Source organism: Silurus aristotelis (assembly GCF_946808225.1).
Source record: "Silurus aristotelis genome assembly, chromosome: 14".
Lineage (NCBI taxonomy): Eukaryota > Metazoa > Chordata > Actinopteri > Siluriformes > Siluridae > Silurus > Silurus aristotelis.
In genome coordinates this window covers 19,987,762-20,010,616 of record NC_139587.1, presented here as the reverse complement: position 1 = coordinate 20,010,616, position 22,855 = coordinate 19,987,762, and the positions used below count along the sequence as shown (strand labels likewise).

Sequence of the window (22,855 nt, the reverse complement as noted above, 5' to 3'; positions counted from 1 at the left end):
AGGGAAGGGGTCGGTGGGGTTGAAGGGGTGAAAGTTTTTTTTTTTTTTTTTTGCCCACAGTTGAGAGGGGTTGCCAAGGAGATTTTGACAGGATTAGGCACAAGTGCACGGGATCTTATTGCATTTCAATAGCAGAAACACGTGAGAAAATGAAACAAGCGCATTACTCAAAGAAGCTTTGAGCTGCTCCTCCGAGGCGATCTTTACACACAGCTTAGGATGCAGACAAAATGTATCCTAAATTCGTTAGATAATCAATGCCTGATGCAAAAAAAAATCCCTTTAGACGTCATCACGACACGTCTATTAGACTAAAGGAGAAAACAGACGCACAAGAAGAGATCATAACTTTATAGAGGATTGATATACATTTGCATAGCAAGTATGTGTGTGTGTGTGTGTGAGTGAAATCCCCACGTCCTAGGCAGTCACTTATTAATGGGAAGCCATGGGATGTGGGACAGGCACCTTTTCTTATTTTCAAGAATGCCTCTCCATTTATTTCATATCTATGTGCGCAACTCGAATTAAAATTCAATTTCGGGTTTGGCCCAGCATTAATCCCCGGGTATTAACGCGATTACTGTTCGCAAAGGGTCTTTGAGTCAGAAAGTCTGATAGAAGTTTTCACATGGTAATCCTACGAATAATCCCTTCCCCTCTCCCGAAGCCTGCGGACCTTTTTCTCTTGCTTCCAGACCCAGTGATAGAATAGGGCCATTACTCTTGAATGATAATTAATTCCTTACTCCAGTGCCTCAATTGTACCAAGACACCACTCCTCACAGCAGAAAATCCCCCCCCCCCCCCGCACACACACACACACACGCAAAACAACAACTTTGTCGTCGACTTTGTTACGTATTTTATATCAAATTAACAAATGAAGCTTTCAGTGTTTTATTCAATGTTACGTAGCCTACGAATTGTAGTTATTTCGTCATAATAGTGTGAGTAGCACAGCCCATTATGACGAAATATGTTTATTCGTTGCAATATTAATAAATAAAACAATGAACTATTAATGACTGTAATTTCTACTAATGATAAAGTTTTTACATTTAATTTGACCAATATAAAAAGAATTGTTTTCAAAAGTAACAGATATTAGACATTTATCCCAATTATTTAAAGGCACGCTTTATATGTCAAATATCTTTCTCAGCTTTAGTTTATCTATTCAAGCAATTCATTTCCTGTATTTACAACTTTCCAAAACAGGTGCTATTATTAAAATGTTTTGCAATCTCATTACAGGCTATCTAAATGCTAATTTGAGGTCTGCATTGTCAACTGGACACAAAATGTACCAGTATGTGAACCTTACACTATCAATCAGGTGACAGAGTTTAAAGGCGAACCCTACAGCGAGGCATTCACTTGTCTTTGCATGTTTGTGCAAGTGCATAATTTACCTCTAGTTTACCCTGCATTAGTACTCACAATAAGACCTGTGTCTCTAAAGACTTTATCGTTCAAAGTAACCCAGGCAACTATTTGGCAAAATGTGAAGAAGCTTTGCCTGCGTTATACCAGAGGACAAATGCACAGTGCAGACCTGATTAATGATAACTACCCACACCTGACCTTACAGGACTAACACATACATTACAGTGGGCTTTCAGCAGCTTTGTGAACTGTAGCTGTGTAACTAATGGCACGTTCTCCACTTCCTATTTTTGGTTCCTTTTCTTCTCCCCAGCCTTGTGCACTGGACTGTCTGTATGCACATCTCATTATGTCCCACTTGCTTTAATACTAAACACTTTTATAGCTATAATGATGTAAGAAAGATTTATATAATCAAACTTATCAAAAAAAACAAAACATTAAATGGATTAAATGCTAAACTACAAACATTTTCTTCATGAAATACTATAATCAGACCAGTAAATCCTTTACATGTGTTTGATGTGTTTTGATATTGCGTTAAAATATACTGACCACTCTGCCTATCTTTTAATTGCACAATAAATCATATACCATTTATTTTACTTGAAAACTAGGTGTGAAGCGTTTAATATGAACCTTATGAACCAATGTTTCCATATTTTTATTTCTTACATTGTTATTTTGTTTTAAAAGAAAAGCATAGGTTCAATTATCTAAGTGAAGTATTAAAGGTAACAGGGAAACAGCAAACAGAGGTTAAACAGAGGCTAAAACTAGACTGTGCTGCATAATATTGCTCCATAATGCTTACTATATAGTCTGGTATTAAAAACAGATAATCTCTTTACTGTAGCGTTTTCCCTCTGAGGTATTCACAACTGTAAATCATTCATAAAACACACTACAATTATAAATCTGTAAATATTAATTATAGTAAATACATGGCAACTCTGGTTTTGGTATATAACTGTAAATTTACCAGACATTTTCACACCTTTGCTTACATGATTATTTAAAGGGAACTGAGAATCATTCATTTAGATTTCATGGTAGTTTATTTTAGTTCTTAAAATGATCTTTAAGAATGCATGTAAACAAAACTATATATTAAAAAGATAAAATTAAGATATTTCGAAATATCAATAGTTTTTATTTAGCTTTTAGCACATACACACAGACATAATTTTTTTAATAGCTTGCCTCTGTAGTTCCACCCTAGTTGTTTTGATTTCTCATCAATGCCCACTTCTCTAACTAACTGAGGCATGACGCTGGGTGATGGCATCACTTGTAGGTGCTCAAATAAGCCATATGGTTTGAAGTGCAATAACTTGAAGCTGGAGGCAACAATGGAGTAATTGAGAAGGGAAAGAGGTCTGAGCTTGACTCGGCAAAGCTGCAAAAACTCCTTCTTTGACTCTAATGAAGCTGTTGTCTGGAGATTCGGTGTTGGGTTGGGAGGATGGTGCTGGACGTGATTTGTCATACAATCTGAATCTTTAGGAGGGCCAGAGAAAGACCTCCTCTCCATATGTCTGCTTATTTTGCATCTGAAAGCTCCGGGTGGAGATGGGGGCAGAGAAGGGGACAGAATGGAGTGAATTGAAGCACTGGACTAGGACTTTTCTTTCAGGCAAATCAAACCAACATTAAACATAGAATGTGTTCTTTGTAGCAGAAAGGAAATAACAGAGTTTTCTAGTAACTTTATATATTCACATTATAACACATTAATGAAAACATACACATTTATATGCACATAAAAGACCTGTAGTTATTTTAATATGATGGTTTTGTTATGGTAATTAAATGCACACAGTGTCTGGTTATGGTAGATTTTGTTGCAAACGAGTAATCATTGTTTTAGTACAATGTTACATTAAGAAAATGTATATCAAGAAGTAAAAAAGAAAGGAAGGATGATTGAATAGAATAGTCATGTGGCGATCATGTGGTGGTCATTGATGTTGTTTTTACTATTTAAACTGTTTTTGTAACTGTATTTGCAAATCAAATATGCGTATGACAAGTGTCTTCAAGTGATCAAAGAACAACTTCATGCCCTTTGCAAGATTAAAACCGATTTCGGAGCAAAACAAGAACCACTTGAAAGAATGTGGCCACACAATAAGGAGCATGGAAACAATGGCAGCACTTTTGCATTAGGTGTTGCTAGCAGAGAATTTAGACCACCAAGTAACGAAAGTAGCACTATACAAGTGCAATTATGCCAGGACAATGGCTGTATTGCTTCCCCTAAGTCAGTGGGCATAGTCCTATGCACAGGGATGGTAATAGTCACTCAGATTATACAACTTCTTTGAGAACAGGTGTGAAAGACAAGATTGTCGAGGTTAGACTTACTTGGTCTGTAACTTGGTTAGATCAGTTACTTTGAAAATGTTTTATTTATTTATGTTTATTTTCCTTTCTGTTTGTCCCTCAGCCTCTTTACATTGAAGTGTTGTGCAGATGCAGATCTTAAAATACTGCAAATACATTGTATTGTTTTAATAAAGGAGTCATCTAGAACTATGTTTAATGAAACATTTTATACAAAGCAAATTCTGTACTATATATTAAACAAATCATTGGTATTTAAATGTATGCAGCATTTTGGAACCCTTATTTCTTTGTTAATGTACAGGAAATTCTATAATGGATGTGAATTAAATTACATAATTACAATGCAATTAAACAATAAAAAAACATTAAGCAAATCTTAAGGGAGCATTAATATAAATAGGTGGAAAAGGTGGAAAATCTGTTGGGTGTTCAATACATTTAAATATGTATACATGTGGCAGTTTGTACATAAAATATAGTATTTTGTAGATGATCAACTCCTTCTGGCCCTTTGCACTTTCACCCCTGGGCCCACAGTACTGAGCTAATATTACAGTATAAAAGAAAGTCATGTAAGTACAGAGCTACTCAAGTTTCATACAACTAATATAGAATACAGCAACAGCAAGCCAATGTGTGTCTATAAGAAGTTTTATTATGTTTACAAAGATTATGTTTGGGGTCTATTTGGTTCAACTCAGAGCCCAGTCTGCTGTACACAGAAGTTATGAACTTGTCACTGCGTAGACATCTGAATGCATTATCGTCCCCTCCTGCTCTGATATCATGTTTAATGACATGAGAGCCTCACGCTCTGCAAGAATGCAGAGCAGACAAAATGAGGAAGTCCCCAAGGACCTCCATCAATTTGGACAACTCATTTTGATGCAAAAAAAAAACATGCACTGTGCTCAGATATTCGTGGACATCTGCCCAGACTCATCAACATGCATGGCCTCAGTTTGGGGCTATCTGACCTGCCTGAGCAACAATGGCGTTGCAGTCTGATCTATGGTGCACCGCTGCTTCTGCCTTTATACACTTGTCAAAGAAGAGCTTTTAAAAACTTGCCTTTAATGCTAGGAAAAACTGTGATGGCACCACAAGGGATATAAAGAGGGTTTCCGCTTCTGTCGTTTCAGACCCTTTCTTGCACTGCCACATGCAATTTCTCTTTGTCATTGTCTTTTAGTAACTCTTATTATAGAGAAGCGTCTGGGCCGAAGGAAAGAGGCCCTGGTTTACTTTCTTGTGAGGTGCATTCCAAACACATGGGTTTGGCAAGCTTTACTTACATCATTTATTCATTTGGCACATGCTTTTATTCAAAAGGACTTACAATAGTGGCAGACACAAATCCAACCATATGGCTGCTAACTGAGCAGCAGAACTATATTTTCCGCAATGGATTAACATTTTTTTTATTTAAATCCTGCACACTTATTGCAGGAAAAGCCAAAAAACACAACCTGGTGCAATCAGTACTTTGCAGGATAGATGGGCAATTATGAGTAATTAGCATATCTTTAAATTATTAGTTTTTAAAGACAAAATCCATCCAAATGCCATTACACATATCAAGGGTCCTAAAAACCCTAATTGGTAAGTTATATCTGTTCTTAAGCTCCTGGTTTAGGACCATTTGTAGACCATAACTGACCAGGATGATGTTTGTGTTCACTGAGAGTATGTGTTTATGTGTGTCTCAGTGTGTCTCAGAAAAAAAAAACTATTGTTGTTGCAGTACTCAAACTGCATAACAATTCTTGCTAGTGTTAATTATCATTTGTTTTATTCATTTTTACAAATAAGACAATTCTTGATATTTACTAATACAGTCATTAAAAAATTATAATTTACATTTAAATAATGTCTGTTCCATAAATGCAATCTCTAAATAAACTTATTTAAATTATTTTGATTGTAGTATATATTTCTTGACACATTTTCACAATTATTTGTTCACACTACAATATTTTCAACGTTTCTTCTAAAAAAAATTAAATCCACTTAAAAACGCAGCAATATTTTCGACCTGTGCTGCCGCCTTGTGGCCAACTAAGTAAATACATTTCATTAATGTATTAAAGCTAATGAAATCATTGCCATTTACGATTTACAGTTTTAATTTCTAACTATATTTTCTTAAAATTCAAATGTGTTTTAATATAACTTTGCATAACCGGTCAATTACGTCACAATGAAAAAAAAAAACAGATAACAAATAAAACATAAAAATAATATGATTAATAATTTGCAGAAAAGTCATGCAGAAATAAAACATCAGAGCAAAAAACAAAAATACATCTATATTAAAGAGTCAATTTATGATCATGATCGTTCAAAACTATAAATACAGTACTGTGCAAAAGTTTTAGGCAGTTTTGGAAAGAAATTTTGTCATGTAAGAATGTAATTTAAATGTGTTATTAATGTACTTGGTAAATCACCAGAAGAGAAATCCAAAAGAGTATTTTTTTGTGACTTCCCTTTGGCTTTCAATTCTAACACTTGCACACTTTATACACTTTACACACTTAATTACACTTTATATACTTGCAGAAAGTCAGAGGTTTAGAGTAGTAGTATCAGAGTCAGGTGTACGAATAACCAATTATACAATGCAAGTGCCAAACTGTCATTAACACTGTGTAGGAGGCTTAAAACTGTATGAATAATTGGTTATAAAAAATTGCTGCAAAAAAAAAAAAGTTTAAATACATCTGACATTAAGGCAAGGCTAAGAGGCACAATTATGTACGAAAACATAGGAAGTGATCAGGATTAACGTTTTTTTCTATAGCAAGAAATACAGGAATTATTCAATTATACTTATCCATCATGCAATACCGTGAGGGAGGCATCTGATTGGCCTCATATTTCTTTTGCAGCAGGACAATGATCCCAAACATACAAGCAATGTCATTAAGAACATTGGATGTTCAGCATAGAGAAGAAAAAGGAGTCATTGATATAACAGATTTGGCCCCTACAGAGCCCTGATCTCAACATCATTAGCTCTTTAGTAATGTAGTAATGATAAAGTCCACATAACACTAAGATATCTTAAGTCCATAATAAACCAAGTTTATTTTATTTTATTTTATGGAACATTACAATTCGTCTGAAATAGCAACATCAATTACATCTAATGACGTTTTTTTTTTTTTTTTAAATAAAGGTTTAAAACTTATCCAAAAAAGGTTCATTCACATTGATAAACACTGCCACCTCCTGTCAACGTAACGTTATTACAATTGGTAAAAGGAATACATTATACACTGCATACGATTATTTCAGTCTATTCAAATCTAATAAATAAATAAACAAATAAGTAAGGAAATATTTGTATTTAAAACAAAACGTTTTTATTTGTGTCTAATCTTAAGGAAATCCAGTAAACAGACACAAATTAAAAACGTTTTGTTTTAAATAAAAACGTTTTGTTTTATTTAAAGTTAAAGTTAATTTAAACACTGAGATTAAATAATTGGTTATGTCTTAGGTTACTATTATAATTATATTTAATACTTTTGTTATATTACTATATTATATTTTAACCCGGGATATGTCAGGAGAGCTATAAAAACGTGTAAACTTTTCATCAAGGATTTTAAACAAGACGCTCTTAATTTGAAATCCGCGTCACCCGGAAGTGCTGCAGCTGCCGCTTTGTTCGGGAAGCTGTAACAGACGCGCTTTTTTACAGCGTCTTGATAATCTTCAGAACAGTAGAAACGTTTTGACATTACGGAGTAAAATATGTTTTACCATGTAAGTTACATTTTTTAGATACGGCGAAACTAAATATAAATCAATCTGCTTTACTGAGTTATTGTAGCTTGCTAATTAAAAAAAAGTATAAGCTGCTAACGCCTGTGCAACCACAAGTGTGTGTGTGTGTGTGTGTGTGTGTGTGTGTGTGTGTGTGTGTGTGTGTGTGTGTGTGTGTGTGTGTGTGAGAGAGAGAGAGAGAGAGAGAGAGAGAGAGAGAGAGTGAGAGTGAGAGTGTGTGTCTCTCTCTATGTGAGCACGAGTGAGTGTGTGTATGTGTGTATGTATGTATGTATGTATGTATGTATGTATGTATGTGTATGTGTGTGAGTGAGTGTATGTATGTATGTGTCTGTGAGTTTGTCTGTGAATGTGTGTCAGCAAGTGTGAGAGAGAGTGAGTGTGTTCTATGTAATTTAACTACGTGTAACTATTTGTAAATGCATTGCAACTTCAGGATATACAGTAATGATGTAATGTAAATTGTATGTTTATTTCAGATTTCTCTGGAACATGAGATTCTCCTCCACCCACGATATTTTGGTCCAAATCTGTTAAACACAGTCAAACAGAAGCTGTTTACAGAGGTGGAAGGCACATGCACTGGAAAGTAAGTCCTGACCAACACTAAATAAGCTCCAGCAAAGCTCATCAACTCTTGTGTACTGACCTCTCTCTCTCTCTCTCTCTCTCTCTCTCTCTCTCTCTCTCTCTCTCTCTCTCACCCTCTCTCTCTCTCTCTCTCTCTCTCTCTCTCACACCCGCTTTCGCTCTCTCTTGCTTTTTTTTGCAGATATGGTTTTGTCATTGCAGTGACAACAATTGATAACATCGGGGCAGGTGTCATTCAGCCCGGCAGGGGTTTCGTGTTGTACCCTGTCAAGTACAAGGCCATTGTGTTTCGGCCCTTTAAAGGGGAGGTTGTGGATGCAGTGGTCACTCAGGTTAACAAGGTACAGTTCTCCTTCATCATGGCTGCTATGGTCAGGATGCTTTTTTATTTTCTTGATTACATTAAAGAGAGAAAAGAGATTTTGTTGAGAAATGTGGCATTAAATTTACAATAATATGTCCAATACCAGAAACCTATTAACCCACATTTCACAGAATTTAACGTAACTACAAGTGGATAAAAGCATGTGTAATGAGTAAAACTGTAACTGCTGGCAAAATGTGGTAAAAAGGAGAATCAACACTATTGAATGTGTTGTTGCAGAAAAATATTCTCTGATTTTAATTTTTTTCCTCCATAACAGCATTCCATATTATTTAACACATAATGCATTGTGGCAGTTTTGCACTTCAAACATTTGTAGTATTTGAAACCTTTCTTTTTGTTTTACATTTCTCTTACTGATTTATACTACTGTGTTTGTCTTTTACAGGTTGGACTGTTTACAGAAATTGGCCCAATGTCCTGCTTCATTTCACGCCATGTAAGCTGAAAACTTAACTTCTGTGCGAATTCCTTATTATCTTTCCTGCGGCCTTGCAGGACTCACTTCCAGTTAGATGGAACATGATTCAGATATGAGCCCAGTCATAACAGTCCATGGCCCACAAAACATATGATTCTCCTCACATGATGAACATGTCCAAAAGTTTGAGAATAATGATGGATTAAATCTTATTGGCTATTCATAATTCTAAATACTAGCAGAAAAACACTAACACTTTTTATCTGAGAAAAAAAAAGTGCTCTGGTTTAGTGTTTTTCTTGTGTACAAAATTAGGAATAGCCCATGATTTTTTTTTTTTCTTTCCTCAGAGCAAAATGTAGCCTCTAGTTTCAAAAAGAGTATTTATAAATAAATAGTCTGAAGCTTTTAGCAATATGTAAATGTGTAAACCTGGTTGGCTATATTAGGTGTACAATCTTTTTCTGTCCTGTTTAGTGTAAAACCTGAATACTGAACATACTGGTGGGATATAACCTACAGTGAGGAAAATAAGTATTTGAACACCCTGCTATTTTGCAGGTTCTCCCACTTAGAAATCATGGAGGGGTCTGAAATTGTCATTGTAGGTGCATGTCCACTGTGAGAGACATAATCTAAACAAAAAATTTCAGAAATCACAATGTATGATTTTTAAACAATTTATTTGTATGATACAGCTGCAAATAAGTATTTGAACACCTGTCTATCAGCTAGAATTCTGACCCTCAAAGACCTGTTAGTCTGCCTTTAAAATGTCCACCTCCACTACATTTATTATCCTAAATTAGATGCACCTGTTTGAGGTCGTTAGCTGCATAAAGACACCTGTCCACCCCATACAATCAGTAAGAATCCAACTACTAACAAGACCAAAGAGCTGTCCAAAGACACTAGAGACAAAATTGTACACCTCCAGAAGGCTGGAAAGGGCTACAGGGAAATTGCCAAGCAGTTTGGTGAAAAAAGGTCCACTGTTGGAGCAATCATTAGAAAATGGAAGAAGCTGAACATGACTGTCAATCTCCCTCGGACTGAGGCCCATGCAAGATCTCACCTCGTGGGGTCTCAATGATCCTAAGAAAGGTAAGAAATCAGCCCAGAACTACACGGGAGGAGCTGGTCAATGACCTGAAAAGAGCTGGGACCACCGTTTCCAAGGTTACTGTTGGTAATACATGTGCTTAAACCAGCACATGTCCAGGCACGTCTTAAGTTTGCCAATGACCATTTGGATGATCCAGAGGAGTCATGGGAGAAAGTCATGTGGTCAGATGAGACCAAAATAGAACTTTTGGGTCATAATTCCACTCAACGTGTTTGGAGGAAGAAGAATGATGAGTACCATCCCAAGAACACCATCCCTACTGTGAAGCATGGGGGTGGTAGCATCATGCTTTGGGGGTGTTTTTCTGCACATGGGACAGGGCGACTGCACTGTATTAAGGAGAGGATGACCGGGGCCATGTATTGCGAGATTTTGGGGAACAACCTCCTTCCCTCAGTTAGAGCATTGAAGATGGGTCGAGGCTGGGTCTTCCAACATGACAATGACCTGAAACACACAGCCAGGATAACCGAGGAGTGGCTCTGTAAGAAGCATATCAAGGTTCTGGCGTGGCCTAGCCAGTCTCCAGACCTAAACCCAATAGAGAATCTTTGGAGAGAGCTCAAACTCCGTGTTTCTCAGCTACAGGCCAGAAACTTGACTGATCTAGAGAAGATCTGTGTGGAGGATTGGGCCAGAATCCCTCCTGCAGTGTGTGCAAACCTGGTGAAAAACTACAGGAAACGTTTGACCTCTGTAATTGCAAACAAAGGCTACTGTACCAAATATTAACATTGACTTTCTCAGGTGTTCAAATACTTATTTGCAGCTGTATCATACAAATAAATAGTTAAAAAATCATACATTGTGATTTCTGGATTTTTTTTTTAAGATGATGTCTCTCACAGTGGACATGCACCTACGAAGACAATTTCAGACCCCTCCATGATTTCTAAGTGGGAGAACTTGCAAAATAGCAGGGTGTTCAAATACTTATTTTCCTCACTGTATACCAATTAGTATAAATAGATTATCTAGAGAATGTCCAGTTGACTTTATTTACACTAAATACACACATCTGTAGAGCAAAAGAAACACATGTGTACATGGTTAGAAGCCTTGTCTTTATATTAACTACACATTTTTGAAAGAAATTGCTTTAAATCTTGATGTGTGTACTTGAACTACATCACTTGATTTTGGTTCTTTCCATGGTTAACGAAACTGCAGCTGTTATTACAGACAACAATATTGTATTTTGTTCCCATTTTGTTTAGTCTATACCCTCTGAAATGGAATTTGACCCGAACTCTAATCCTCCCTGCTACAAGACTGTGGATGAGGTAAAGCTCTTTAGAGCTGAGATGAATCATTGTTTTAATTATTTATTATGTGTAGTTTACATGTAAAACTTATTTCTTTTATGGTTCTCTTATGTAGGACATTGTAATCCAACAAGATGATGAAATTCGTTTAAAGATTGTTGGTACTCGAGTAGACAAGAATGATATTGTAAGTTATTGGTTGTTTATTTTTGTTCATTCCAACCATTTTGTATTAATTGGGTTAATATTTTTGCCCTTCGTGTAGTCATTATTCATTTTTACTTACTCTTTGTCTTTTTTTTTTTTTTTTTTTTTTTTTTTTAAGTTTGCCATTGGATCCCTTATGGATGATTACCTTGGTGAGTATTTCGAATATTGTTCCAGTATTTACTTTATCGATGTCTTTAATAGCGCCATTCTAATGTTGATGCATTATTGTTATCCTTTTATCAATGTAATTTAATGGACATAGGGTTGTATCCTTTGAGCTTTGACAAATTTGACAAACTTTCCCAAATGCCAGTGAATTGGAAAATAATAATAAAATAAAAAACTTGACTCTGAATGCATTAATAGATTGACAAAAAATGTTGTTGAAATGTCATTAACTTGTCTTTTTTGATTGTATTTTTTCAGGTCTTGTTAGTTGATGTGTTTGTCAAAATGCAGTCATCTTGCAGTTTCTTTGTACATATTTTTTTTCTGCACTCTCTTTTAAGCAGTGTAGATCAAGTATTGATTTTTTTTTTATTACTGTTTTCATGTTGAACAATATTTTTAAGTTGTATCCTCAAAAAAAATCAGAGTCAAGTGTAAGTAAAGGAGAATGCATTTAAGATCAATACAGACACTATACATCATTGATGGGTTTGCCTTAGCCTGAAGAAAATGGTGTGTATAACTGATCAGTAAAAGCTGCTGTCTGTAATCACTTCTGGCCTACTTATAAGGTTTATGTTATGGCATATGTGTTCATTGTACTCCTGTGCTGTACCAACTACACTGGCATGTTTGTAAACCACAGTATTTTGTGACTGTAGGTGTTCTGTGTGCTAAAATACATGATTGAGTGTATATACTTTTATAAACAAATCTTGTGAACATAACTATTGGTGTCTTTTTTTTTTTTTTTTGCAAATGAAATAAGTGGTAAAGATCAGTGTCAAGTTTCTAAAAAAAAGCTTATTTACTTGTAGAAAATAAAATGATTGATACACTTTATCCAATTAGGCAAAAATGAGGATAGTAAAACTCATCCCAGTTTGGTATAGACACTAGTGCATTAGAAGTCATGACGTTTATGTGAAAAATATATATTTGATATATTTTTTTAATCAAATTCATAAAATTATACTTCTCTTTTTATTGAATTAAAACCATTAAACTGGTTCTGCTATATGTAATGTAAAACTAAAAAATACTATTACAAAATACGGTCATGTTTTGCTTCTTTTTTGTCTTTCTTTTCACTCAAAGCACTAACAAAATTTTTTTTATTCATCTAAATCTATTTTATTTTACAATGTTAATGGCCAAGAGCTTACAGATGCAGTGTCTTTATTTAAACATTTGATTTACAGTTAATGTTTTAGTTCCAGCATGTTAGATCTTTTCTAGCATCATGACACCCAGGTTTACTGGATTTGACAGCTTCTTTTATCATAAACTAAAACAAATCCATATATCGGGAAAATAAACTATTAGCCAGCGAAGTGTTCAGTTATTGATGATTTTATTTTGTCATATGTTTTCCTAAAACGAGAAATTAGTATATCTACTTTGTTCCTCATTTTTAATATGGAAAAAAAAAATGTCTGAAGGGTTCTGCAATTCAAGACAACAAATAAGAACCTGCAAAAGAGTAAAAAGCCTTCCTCGTTGTGATTACGACCAGAACTTTTGAAAAACAACTTTGACCATAATAAACAGCATAAAGTATGGAGGTACATAGTGAGGATTTCAGTCCAAATACCACTATCTAAACTATAATGGATAAGGGTAATTTGGTGGAAAAGGTGCTGGTGCAATTCAGAAAATACACATTACATCATAAGGAATATAAAAAGATAAATGAAATCATTATCCACAAAGTTCTTAAAAAAAGTCTTCTATCACGACTAGACACCTGAAGACTGGAAAATTATCATACTGATTTTTAAATTGGAGGTTGTTGCACTATAGTATATCTTTTCCCACCTTTAATGTAATATAGCACATTACAGACAAATGTTTTTTTTTTCTTTCAATTTTAATCCTCATTTCTCACAAACCCTTGTGAGTTTATTCAAATTCCCGTTTGAGTGAATGAAAATAACAATGCTTTCCCAATGCCTATACAATGAGGTACAACGAAATCAGAGCGCTGACTCAGATAAATAGCGCTCCAGCTGGCGTTTGTGACGTATTTTTCCTGCGACCGGCCTTCACTATACGACATCAAACGCGCCTCTGCTCTTTCTTTCTCTCTTCCTGAAGATGGCGGCAGGGGTGAGTAAAATGGAAGAAAGATGTGTTTCCCCTGTTAGCCTTAAGCCTGTGCTTACAATCCTACGATTATCAAGTCCATCCTCATTCCTGTTTAGTTCATTGTCTTGGGATTATTTATTGTAAGGTGTCTTCAAGCCCCAGAGCTGTTTATTTTAAAATTATTAAACGCCGCCCATGGTTTTCTTACTATTATGAATGGAGAGCCAGAAGGGAGTAGCACTGAGGCACCCCGCTTGTGCCACGTTACACTCTGATGCGCATGCTGCTCTTCTAACACATTGTGTGCATCACATTTCTGCTCACTTTAGACATCACTATGGTTTCAAAGTAGTGGTAATGTTTTATAACAGTTGACTGTTTGCCTGTTTTGACTTGGATGCTAGTTGGATAATGTTAGCTGTGCTCGAATAAGGCTCTGTGCCAAATAGAGCCATACTCTAAATGCAAGTGCACTTTTTGGGGTATATAACGAAGACATTTTACTCTGTAGTTTACATTATGTCTAATAAAGAGCCATCTGCTTTTAGAGGAATGCTTTTGTTGTAATGTGACGTACAGTGTGTTTGTATTGGATTTCATGTATGAAATTAATTCTAGCTGACCTTTTCGTTCTTTAAAACAGGTTAGCTTTTATTTTTATATGTTGACATACTTAATACATGCTAATGCTTTTGTTACTGAGTGTCAATTTTTGCTTGGCAAATTTCATGTGATAATGACGTACTGCTTTCGACAGACACTCTACACATACCCTGAGAACTGGAGGGCTTTTAAGGCCCAGATTGCAGCCCAGTACAGTGGGGCTCGCCTGAAGGTGGCAAGCTCCCCCCCTGCCTTCACCTTTGGGCAGACGAACCGCTCCCCTGCCTTCCTCAACAACTTTCCTTTGGGCAAGGTTGGCACATGCTCATTACTTGACCTGTAAATATTATTTACAACTGAAATTTTAAGTTGGTGTATTAATTTTGTTTTTAGGTTCCAGCTTACCAGGGTGATGATGGGTTCTGTCTGTTTGAGAGCAATGCCATTGCTCATTACTGTAAGTATTGCCTTTCTTTTTGAATAGAGGACCATGTCATTGCTTTTCTAACTTTTCATTAATTAAATCTTACCCTGCTTCCACACTGATCGTATCGTTGCCTAAAGTGCTATACCATCCGTACGGCTAATCTTAATGCAGTTCTGCTTCATCCTTTACATTCTAAATAATTTCTCGATAATTATTGCCATATATATGGTGTATTCATTGTATAGCTGATTATCTCAACCAGTGGTCTCCAACCCCCGGGTCACGGACCGGTACCGGGCCGCACAGAGAGAATACATAACTTGTTATTTCCGTTTTATTTATCTGATTCTCAATGTTTTATTTTGGAAAATTACCGGATTCTCTCTGCCACATCTGTCTATAATTCACTTTTGATGCATGTCATGATGCCTCGGTCACATGTCTTACCTCCATCTGCTACCTTCTTGAAGGGGCTGCTCTGGCCGATAACACAATACGTTACTGGTAAATTGAAACCCCCCAAGCTAGCAAAATGATCAAAAAACAACACAGTGGATTCACGTTTATTATATTTAGAAAATACCAGTTTGTATGACTGTCGTATCATTTTATTTTGTTGTATTTATCCGCCACACCTTGAAGGCCGGTCCGTGAAAATATTGTCCGACATTAATCCGGTCCGTGGTGCGAAAAGGGTTTGGGACCACTGATGTACGCAATACATCAGTATATACACTGCATAACTATACAACATATTCCATATTGTAAATCTATAAATCACATTCCCTAAACATATTGTGCCTTACATAAATCCTGCACATATTATTTGCTGTACATATGTAACTGCGCTTGTCAGTTTGCACAGTTGTTTGCACTTCTTGTAGACTGTCAACTGTTTCATTGCTGTTTACCTGTACTATGCAATGCAATTGTATATCTATTTATTTGCAAGAAAAATGAGACCACCCCTTTTAATATAATAAGCAGCTTGGCAACATTCATGTTGACTTATGTTTCAGAGCCAAAATGTTTCAACAAAGCAGGTTTTGTGTCCATGTAATTTGGGTTTAGTTTTCCTCTTCTCTATTGACATTCCCCAACACATTTAATATGGTGTGTGTTTTAAAACGATCGTTCCTTGTGGTGTGGCGCACCTTGATACCGTGACTAGAGCTTGTAAATTTTTCACGGCCTGCTGCATTATGTGATCTGGTTCATGGTAGAATGTTTACTAGGTGGTTTTAATTAGATGCTTCTTTTTGGGGGTTTTAGGAATGCTTGGGTATGTGGAAACACTGCTGAAATTAAGCAAAATAAAATCAGATCTGGAACGTCTTAATTTTTCCTTGTAGCGCAACAGTCATTTTTTTTTGCAGTTCAGACAAACATGCTAACCAGAATGCAATATCTTAATAAAATATATATACATTTTATATATTTTATATATATAAAAATTGTGCACAGTGAATCGTGTTGCAGTCAGTGTTCAGTTATAAAACGATGTATCCAAGCTATGGATAGCCTTTTGCAATAACTTGCAATGAGTCTGTTACAGCGCTGTGGAGGAATTTAGGTCCACTCATCTATGCAGAATTTTTGTAATTCAGCCACATTGGAGGGTTTCCAGCCTGAACCACCTTTTAAAGGTCAACAGCATCTCAATAGGATTCAGGTCAGAACATTGACTAGGCCACTCCAAAGTCTTCATTTTGGTTTTCTTCAGCCACTCAGAGGTGGACTTGCTGGTGTGTTTTGGATTATCGTCCTGCTGCAGAACCCAAGTTCACTTCAGCTTGAGGTCACGAACAGATAACTGGATATTCTCCTTCAGGATTTTTTGGTAAACAGCAGAATTGATGGTTCCATTTGACAGCAAGTCTTCCAGGTCCTAAAGCAGCAAAATAGCCCCAGACCATTACACTACCACCACCATATTTTACTGTTGGTATAATGTTCTTTTTCTGAAATGAGGTGTTACTTTTACACCAGATGTAATGGTACACACACCTTCCAAAAAGTTCAGCTTTTGTCAAATTAGTTCACAGTATTTTCCTAAAAGTCTTGGAGATCATCAAGATGTTTTCTGGCAAATCTGAGACGAGCCTTTATGTTCTTTTTGCTCAGCGTCGGTTTTTGTCTTGGAACTCTGCAATGCAGACCATTTTGCCCAGTCTCTTTTTTTTTTATGGTGGAGTCATAAACACTAACCTTAACTGAGGAAAGTGAGGCCTGCAGTACTTTGGATGTTGTTGGTGGGTCTTTTGTGAGCTCTTTGAGTCACCGCTGTGCTCTTGGGGTAATTCTGGTCGGTCGGCCACTCCTGAGAAGGTTCTCCACTTTTCCATGATTTTGCCATTTGTGAATAATGGAATAATGGCTTTAGAAAGGACTATAACCTTCCCCACACTGATAGATTTCAATTACGTTCTTTCTCATTTTGTTTTTGAATTTCTTTGGGTCTCAGCATGATGTTTAGCTTTTAAGGATCTTTTGGTCCACTTTACTGTGTCAGGCAGTTCCTATTTAAGAGATTTCTTGATTGCAAACAGGTGTGGCAGTAATCAGGCCTGGGTGTGGCTAGAGAAATTGAAGAACCAGTGATGAACCAGTTTTAACAGGGGGGGGCAACACTTTTTCACATGGGGCCATGTAGTTTTGGATTTAGTTGTCCCTCAATAATAAAAACCTTTATTTAAATACTGTGTGTATATTATGTATTTATTTGTGGTTTCTTTTTATTTTTCTTGGACAACCGACGTTTCTCTGCTAGTGAGCAATGATGCCCTCCGTGGCAGCACTCCTCAAACCCGTGCCCAGGTGCTGCAGTGGGTCAGCTTTGCTGATTCTGAGATCATCCCTCCAGCCAGTGCTTGGGTCTTTCCAACCCTGGGCATCATGCAATTCAACAAGCAGGTCTGTAGCTGTTTGTTGCTTCAGAAATTGGATCTGTAATCCACAATGCAATGTTTTATTGTTGTGCTGCATGTCTAGGCTACAGAACAGGCCAAAGAGGAGGTGAAGCGTGTGCTTGCTGTTTTGAACCAGCACTTAAACACATGCACTTTCCTGGTTGGCGAGAGAGTCAGTCTGGCGGATATCACTATGGTGTGCTCTCTGCTCTGGCTCTACAAGCAGGTGAGTTATTAAACATTTTTCTTTTAAGGTTTTTGATTTTTTTTTCCATGCATTTGAAGAATTTTAGGTTCTGCATTATCTAATGTTGCTTTTCTAGCACCACCGGTTATTTGTACTCTGATTTGATAATCTTTGGTAGGCTAATAATTCTAATTAGCTAGTATTTTGTATTTATAGCAGACAGTTGACAAATTTCAAACTGGGATTGTTTGTGCTACTTGAGTGTCCCCATAAATACTGCAAATTATCTAACTGTACAAATGGATTTTTGATATTAAGAATCTTAATTTAGTTGAAAAAATGGGACATTGATGCATTTACTACACATGGTGTCCTGTTGATCATGAGACAAGGTGTGGTGATGGTAGTGAAAGAGTCCAGTACAGCCAAGTGTTGTTTTTTTAGGTTTTCTTCAGTATCGGTAGAAAACAAATGTTTGTGTTCAGAGCATGTAGAAACACAGGGATAGGAATATAGATGAAAACTGCTCTATTGTCAATATTGCAGTGCACCAGTATGAGACAAATTTTAGGTGTGACATTTTATATGCAAATTTTCTTTTATTGTGGGCTTGTTAAAGGACTAAAATAAGGTCACAATTTGTTAGAGTAATGATAGTTTCATATTACCTAATTAAAATTGGTCCATGTCTTGAAATTCTGTATTTCTTTTGTTGTATGGGTGGTTTTAGGGATTCTAGCATGAAATGCTGAAACCCTATTGTTGTAGAAATTATTCCACCCTACAACTGATTGTGCAGACTAAACCATAATGCCTAGAGACTTGAAACTTAGCCAGGTGGTAGAGCTAAATTTAGGGAGAGGTTGATTTTAAAGTATCAACCCACTTGGCCAAAGGGGGTTCTACAATAAAAATGAAAAAACATTCACACATTTCTGCCCATAGCTCGTACAACATGCATCCGAGACTCAAACCTTTCAGATGCGTGGAATCCTTCAGTCCAAATGAAGAAAATGCCTTTTGAAGTTTTTCAGTCCACATTTACAACAATTTATATCCCGAACGGAATGAGTTATATTCACAATTGATATGTATGTATGTGTATCTGCTCAGTCTTTGTTCAGTGAAAAAAAATTGCATAGCTTTGCCACTTGGTGGCACTAAACAAGAAAATAAAACTGCTAGAACTACGCAACCGTTCGTCCGTTTGACCTGAAACTTGCCATTAAGTTGCCTAAAGGACCACTGCTGTCAATCAAATCTTTAATTATTCTCATTTAGTTAGAAAATGTTTTTTAATAAATTAGTCCTAGGTTTTTTTTGTCCGATCGGAACCACACTAATGCAGAAAGGTCCGCTGGTCAGTGCCTATCAATAATTATTAAAAAAAAAAAAAAAAAAAAGGTGCACTTCCTTTTTACTGTTCAAAGGGTGGTCAAAACATTCAAAGTAGGCAGGTCCACAAGTGTATGAGCTCACGCTGTGGTCAAATACAAAGATATACGGACCTTGCCAACCTGGTGGCACTATAAGATTGAAAATCCATACAAACGCTTATAACTATGCAACCGTTAGTCCGACATTTTCGCATCTCAAAAAATATCGCCACTATCGGTCAACGAATTAGGACCGCCTGTTGGACAAGGTTACCAGAGGCCTATTGTGACGAAACTCGGTGGGCATGTTCCTAATGTCTTTTTCTGTATGACCTTCAGTACCTCATTTGCTTGAACCATGCTAATCACTGATTAAATAAGGAAATGAAAAATTTTCATAAAATCCTGCACACTTTGAAATCCTGTCTGAATGTGGTCCATCTACTTTTTGGACAGTTAAATAATTTGCATTGCGTTAATGGTTCATCAGTTGATGCAATTTCTGACTGCTGATGTCTTGACGATACATTATAATGTCCAAATAAATGGAGAAACCTGAAAATCTTTTAATGACTGGGTTTTTTTTTTTTTTCTGTACCAGGATGTGTTCCTAGGGTGGTTGGTCATATTTTTTTTTTATTTATTGGGAAATATGTTTAAACAAGCCCTCAATAACTAAAGTAAATATGTGAACACATACTGGTTTTCATTCAGTGTATGAAAAAAAGAGTTTAGAAAATGTCTGTTTGCCAAGTAGATAATTTGGTATCTTTGGCACAGTCATCAGCCAGAGTGAGCCATAATTTAATAAAATCTGATTATTGCTTTTTAATTAGTATTCCCTGTTTCTGCCCTTTTGTTCTTCTGTATAAAGAAAGCATGACAGCTTTTCATACCTAGCAGGCTAGGACACATTTTAATCAAATGCCTCTTAGACTTGATTTATCTTTGGGTGTTCAGTCTTTCTTAATCAGAGCATTGCTTGGATATAAACTTGAACCGTGGGAAATGATTTGTTCACTCATTTATATTCTAGCATTTTACATGTCATTCCTAGGTTCTTGAGCCTGCTTTCCGTCAGCCCTACCCCAATGTCAATCGCTGGTTTGTGACCTGCATCAATCAGCCTCAGTTTAAAGCGGTTCTCGGAGAGGTCAAGCTCTGTGAGAAAATGGCTCAGTTTGATGGTAAGAGGTTGTTCGTTTTTTTGCAGTCATAGTTGAACATGTTCCCAAATTAATTGGCTTACAAAGAACTAATGCTGCAGGATAGTAAAGAAACAGTTATGCAATATGCTAAATGCTTGGATATTCCTGTGTGTTTTTTTATATATATTAATTTTTATAATTTCTTAAGTGAGAACATTAAGATACACAGGCACCTATTACAAAACCAAATCTGTTAATTCCCCAGACTTATAAATTAGAAGCATTCCTGGCAAAATTGTAAAGATACTTCTGTATTTATGTTGTAAATGTATTAAACTACTGTCTATTAATTGAAAGCAGTTACGTTTAATAGTTACTCTTGTAACAAGTGTGAGATAAAATAAAGCATCGATAATGCTCTTGATAATGGCACACATTTGCAGCCATACTATTCTTAAAAGCCATTTTTGCGGTTCGAGTCACCCAAAAAGATAAATTTTTTGGGTTATTCATTGAGATGGTCATTAATTGTGATATGCGTATTGTGATGGGTAAATTGTATTGTGCAGCCCTACTAAGCATTGGCCATCTGGTATTTTGGTAAAACTCTATAAAATAAAATTATGCAAAACATATAAAAAGTTAAAACTAAATGTGTCTCCAAAAAATGCCAATTTGTAATTTATGAATGCCACTTGAGGTCTTGCGTCCAGATTGCACTCATTCTATTGTTCCTCTAGCCAAGAAGTTTGCTGAGAACCAGCCCAAGAAGGAGACTCCTTTGAAGAAGGAGAAAGCTGGAAAGGAGACTGGTAAGCAGCAGCCCCAGCAACAGCAGGAGAAAAAGGAAAAGGAGAAGAAAAAGGAGGAGAAGAAGCCAGCCCCACCAGCTGAGGAGATGGACGAGTGTGAAGCTGCACTTGCTTCTGAACCAAAAACCAAGGACCCATTTGCTCACCTTCCAAAGAGGTAAATAGACATTTGCTCTGGTAACTTTTAAGTACTTGCAATCCCGGTTTTGAAATTCAATTTAGTGGTACATATTTCCAAAGCCTGACCAATTTGTTATTCATTTATTCCCAGCTCATTTGTGTTGGATGAGTTCAAGAGGAAGTACTCTAATGAGGACACACTGACTGTGGCTATCCCTCACTTCTGGGAAAACTTTGACCGTGAGGGCTACTCTATCTGGTATTCTGAATATCGTTTCCCAGAGGAGCTGACCATGACCTTTATGAGCTGCAACCTTATCACAGGTATGGCCAGGGAATGCTGACAGCAATTCAAAGAATGTTTCTGCTTTATGAAGTCAATTTGTAGGCAAATCATACCATCAGTATCTGATAGTCAAACCTGTTCTATGCTGCTTTTATAACTTAATCTTAATAATGGCACACTATATTTTCCTTTATAGCAGCGCACAGCAAGATGATGCAGCATTGATATTTAAAACATACACATTTGAGCTTTAGACAGTTACTGTTAGAAAAAAAAATCTGAATGTATTTGTGGTCACAGCAGTACTTCCTTTTTCTTGTATGAGAGAACGGTTAATTTCTAAGCTTTCATGGTTTAAAAAAAAGTTACTAGAATGAATTCTCTTTATATAGCATTTGAAATGTTATTTGCACTGTAAACATTAGTATTAATTTTATTTTGGGGTGTGCGCTATTGCACTTGCACTGTTGGATTAAAACCATGTGGTGTTAAATGACCATTTGTTCTGTTTTTAGGAATGTTCCAGCGTCTCGATAAACTGCGCAAAAACGCTTTTGCTAGCGTCATCCTTTTTGGCACGAACAACAACAGTTCTATCTCTGGCATTTGGGTTTTTAGAGGCCAGGATTTAGCTTTCACTGTAAGTCACTTCACTTTTTCTGTTCTTAATTTTCAGATTATTTTAGCAGGTTAGCACCTCACCCCTGCATTGCTTTCCCCCCCCCTTTCTCTTCAGCTGTCTGAAGACTGGCAGATTGACTACGAATCCTATAGCTGGCGTAAACTGGATGTGGACAGCGATGAGTGCAAGACCATGGTGAAGGAATACTTTGCATGGGAAGGTGAATTCAAGCATGTAGGCAAACCTTTCAGTCAGGGCAAGATCTTCAAGTGAGCAGTGATGGCACTTAAACTGTCAATCTGAATTTAAGGACATGGAAAAAGGAACTGCAATGTCAAGTTGGAGAGTTTTGCTTTCTGAGCTGTTGAATTGACAAATAAAATACTTTTCACAGTCCCACTTGGTTTTTATTTAATTGGGTTTAACTGGAAAATATCATTTGTATGCTAAAAGGCTGAAGACTGTGTAAAACTGAAAAATGACTTATTTTTACTATATATATATATATATAAAACAGAATACTTTTATCATAATAAGGATGGTAGCGGGTGGTATGTTTTTTTTATTTATTTATTTTA

The 22,855-nt window shown here is 36.2% G+C and overlaps 2 protein-coding genes across 2 annotated transcripts; both read left to right on the top strand.

Moving 5' to 3' along the window:
- Window positions 1-7,347: 7,347 nt before the first annotated feature.
- On the top strand, window positions 7,348-12,427 carry polr2g (RNA polymerase II subunit G). The gene is made up of 8 exons (XM_083560011.1): window positions 7,348-7,512; window positions 8,013-8,122; window positions 8,306-8,465; window positions 8,898-8,948; window positions 11,274-11,339; window positions 11,437-11,508; window positions 11,647-11,680; window positions 11,958-12,427. The coding sequence occupies exons 1-8, from the start codon at window positions 7,501-7,503 to the stop codon at window positions 11,969-11,971; spliced, it is 519 nt and encodes a 172-aa protein (XP_083416137.1). The 5' UTR covers window positions 7,348-7,500; the 3' UTR covers window positions 11,972-12,427.
- A 1,231-nt stretch (window positions 12,428-13,658) lies between these two features.
- Window positions 13,659-22,676, top strand: eef1g (eukaryotic translation elongation factor 1 gamma). Its single transcript, XM_083561614.1, has 10 exons — window positions 13,659-13,808; window positions 14,545-14,703; window positions 14,784-14,847; window positions 17,588-17,730; window positions 17,809-17,952; window positions 20,347-20,476; window positions 21,178-21,406; window positions 21,521-21,693; window positions 22,171-22,295; window positions 22,392-22,676. The coding sequence occupies exons 1-10, from the start codon at window positions 13,797-13,799 to the stop codon at window positions 22,548-22,550; spliced, it is 1,338 nt and encodes a 445-aa protein (XP_083417740.1). The 5' UTR covers window positions 13,659-13,796; the 3' UTR covers window positions 22,551-22,676.
- Window positions 22,677-22,855: the final 179 nt, after the last annotated feature.

Coding starts and splice junctions, on each gene's coding strand:
- polr2g (XM_083560011.1), top strand. Junction 8,949..11,273: donor CCTGCTTCATTTCACGCCAT/GTAAGCTGAAAA, acceptor CATTTTGTTTAG/TCTATACCCTCTGAAATGGA. Junction 11,340..11,436: donor GCTACAAGACTGTGGATGAG/GTAAAGCTCTTT, acceptor TCTCTTATGTAG/GACATTGTAATCCAACAAGA.
- eef1g (XM_083561614.1), top strand. Junction 14,848..17,587: donor CAATGCCATTGCTCATTACT/GTAAGTATTGCC, acceptor TTTCTCTGCTAG/TGAGCAATGATGCCCTCCGT. Junction 20,477..21,177: donor GAAAATGGCTCAGTTTGATG/GTAAGAGGTTGT, acceptor TTGTTCCTCTAG/CCAAGAAGTTTGCTGAGAAC.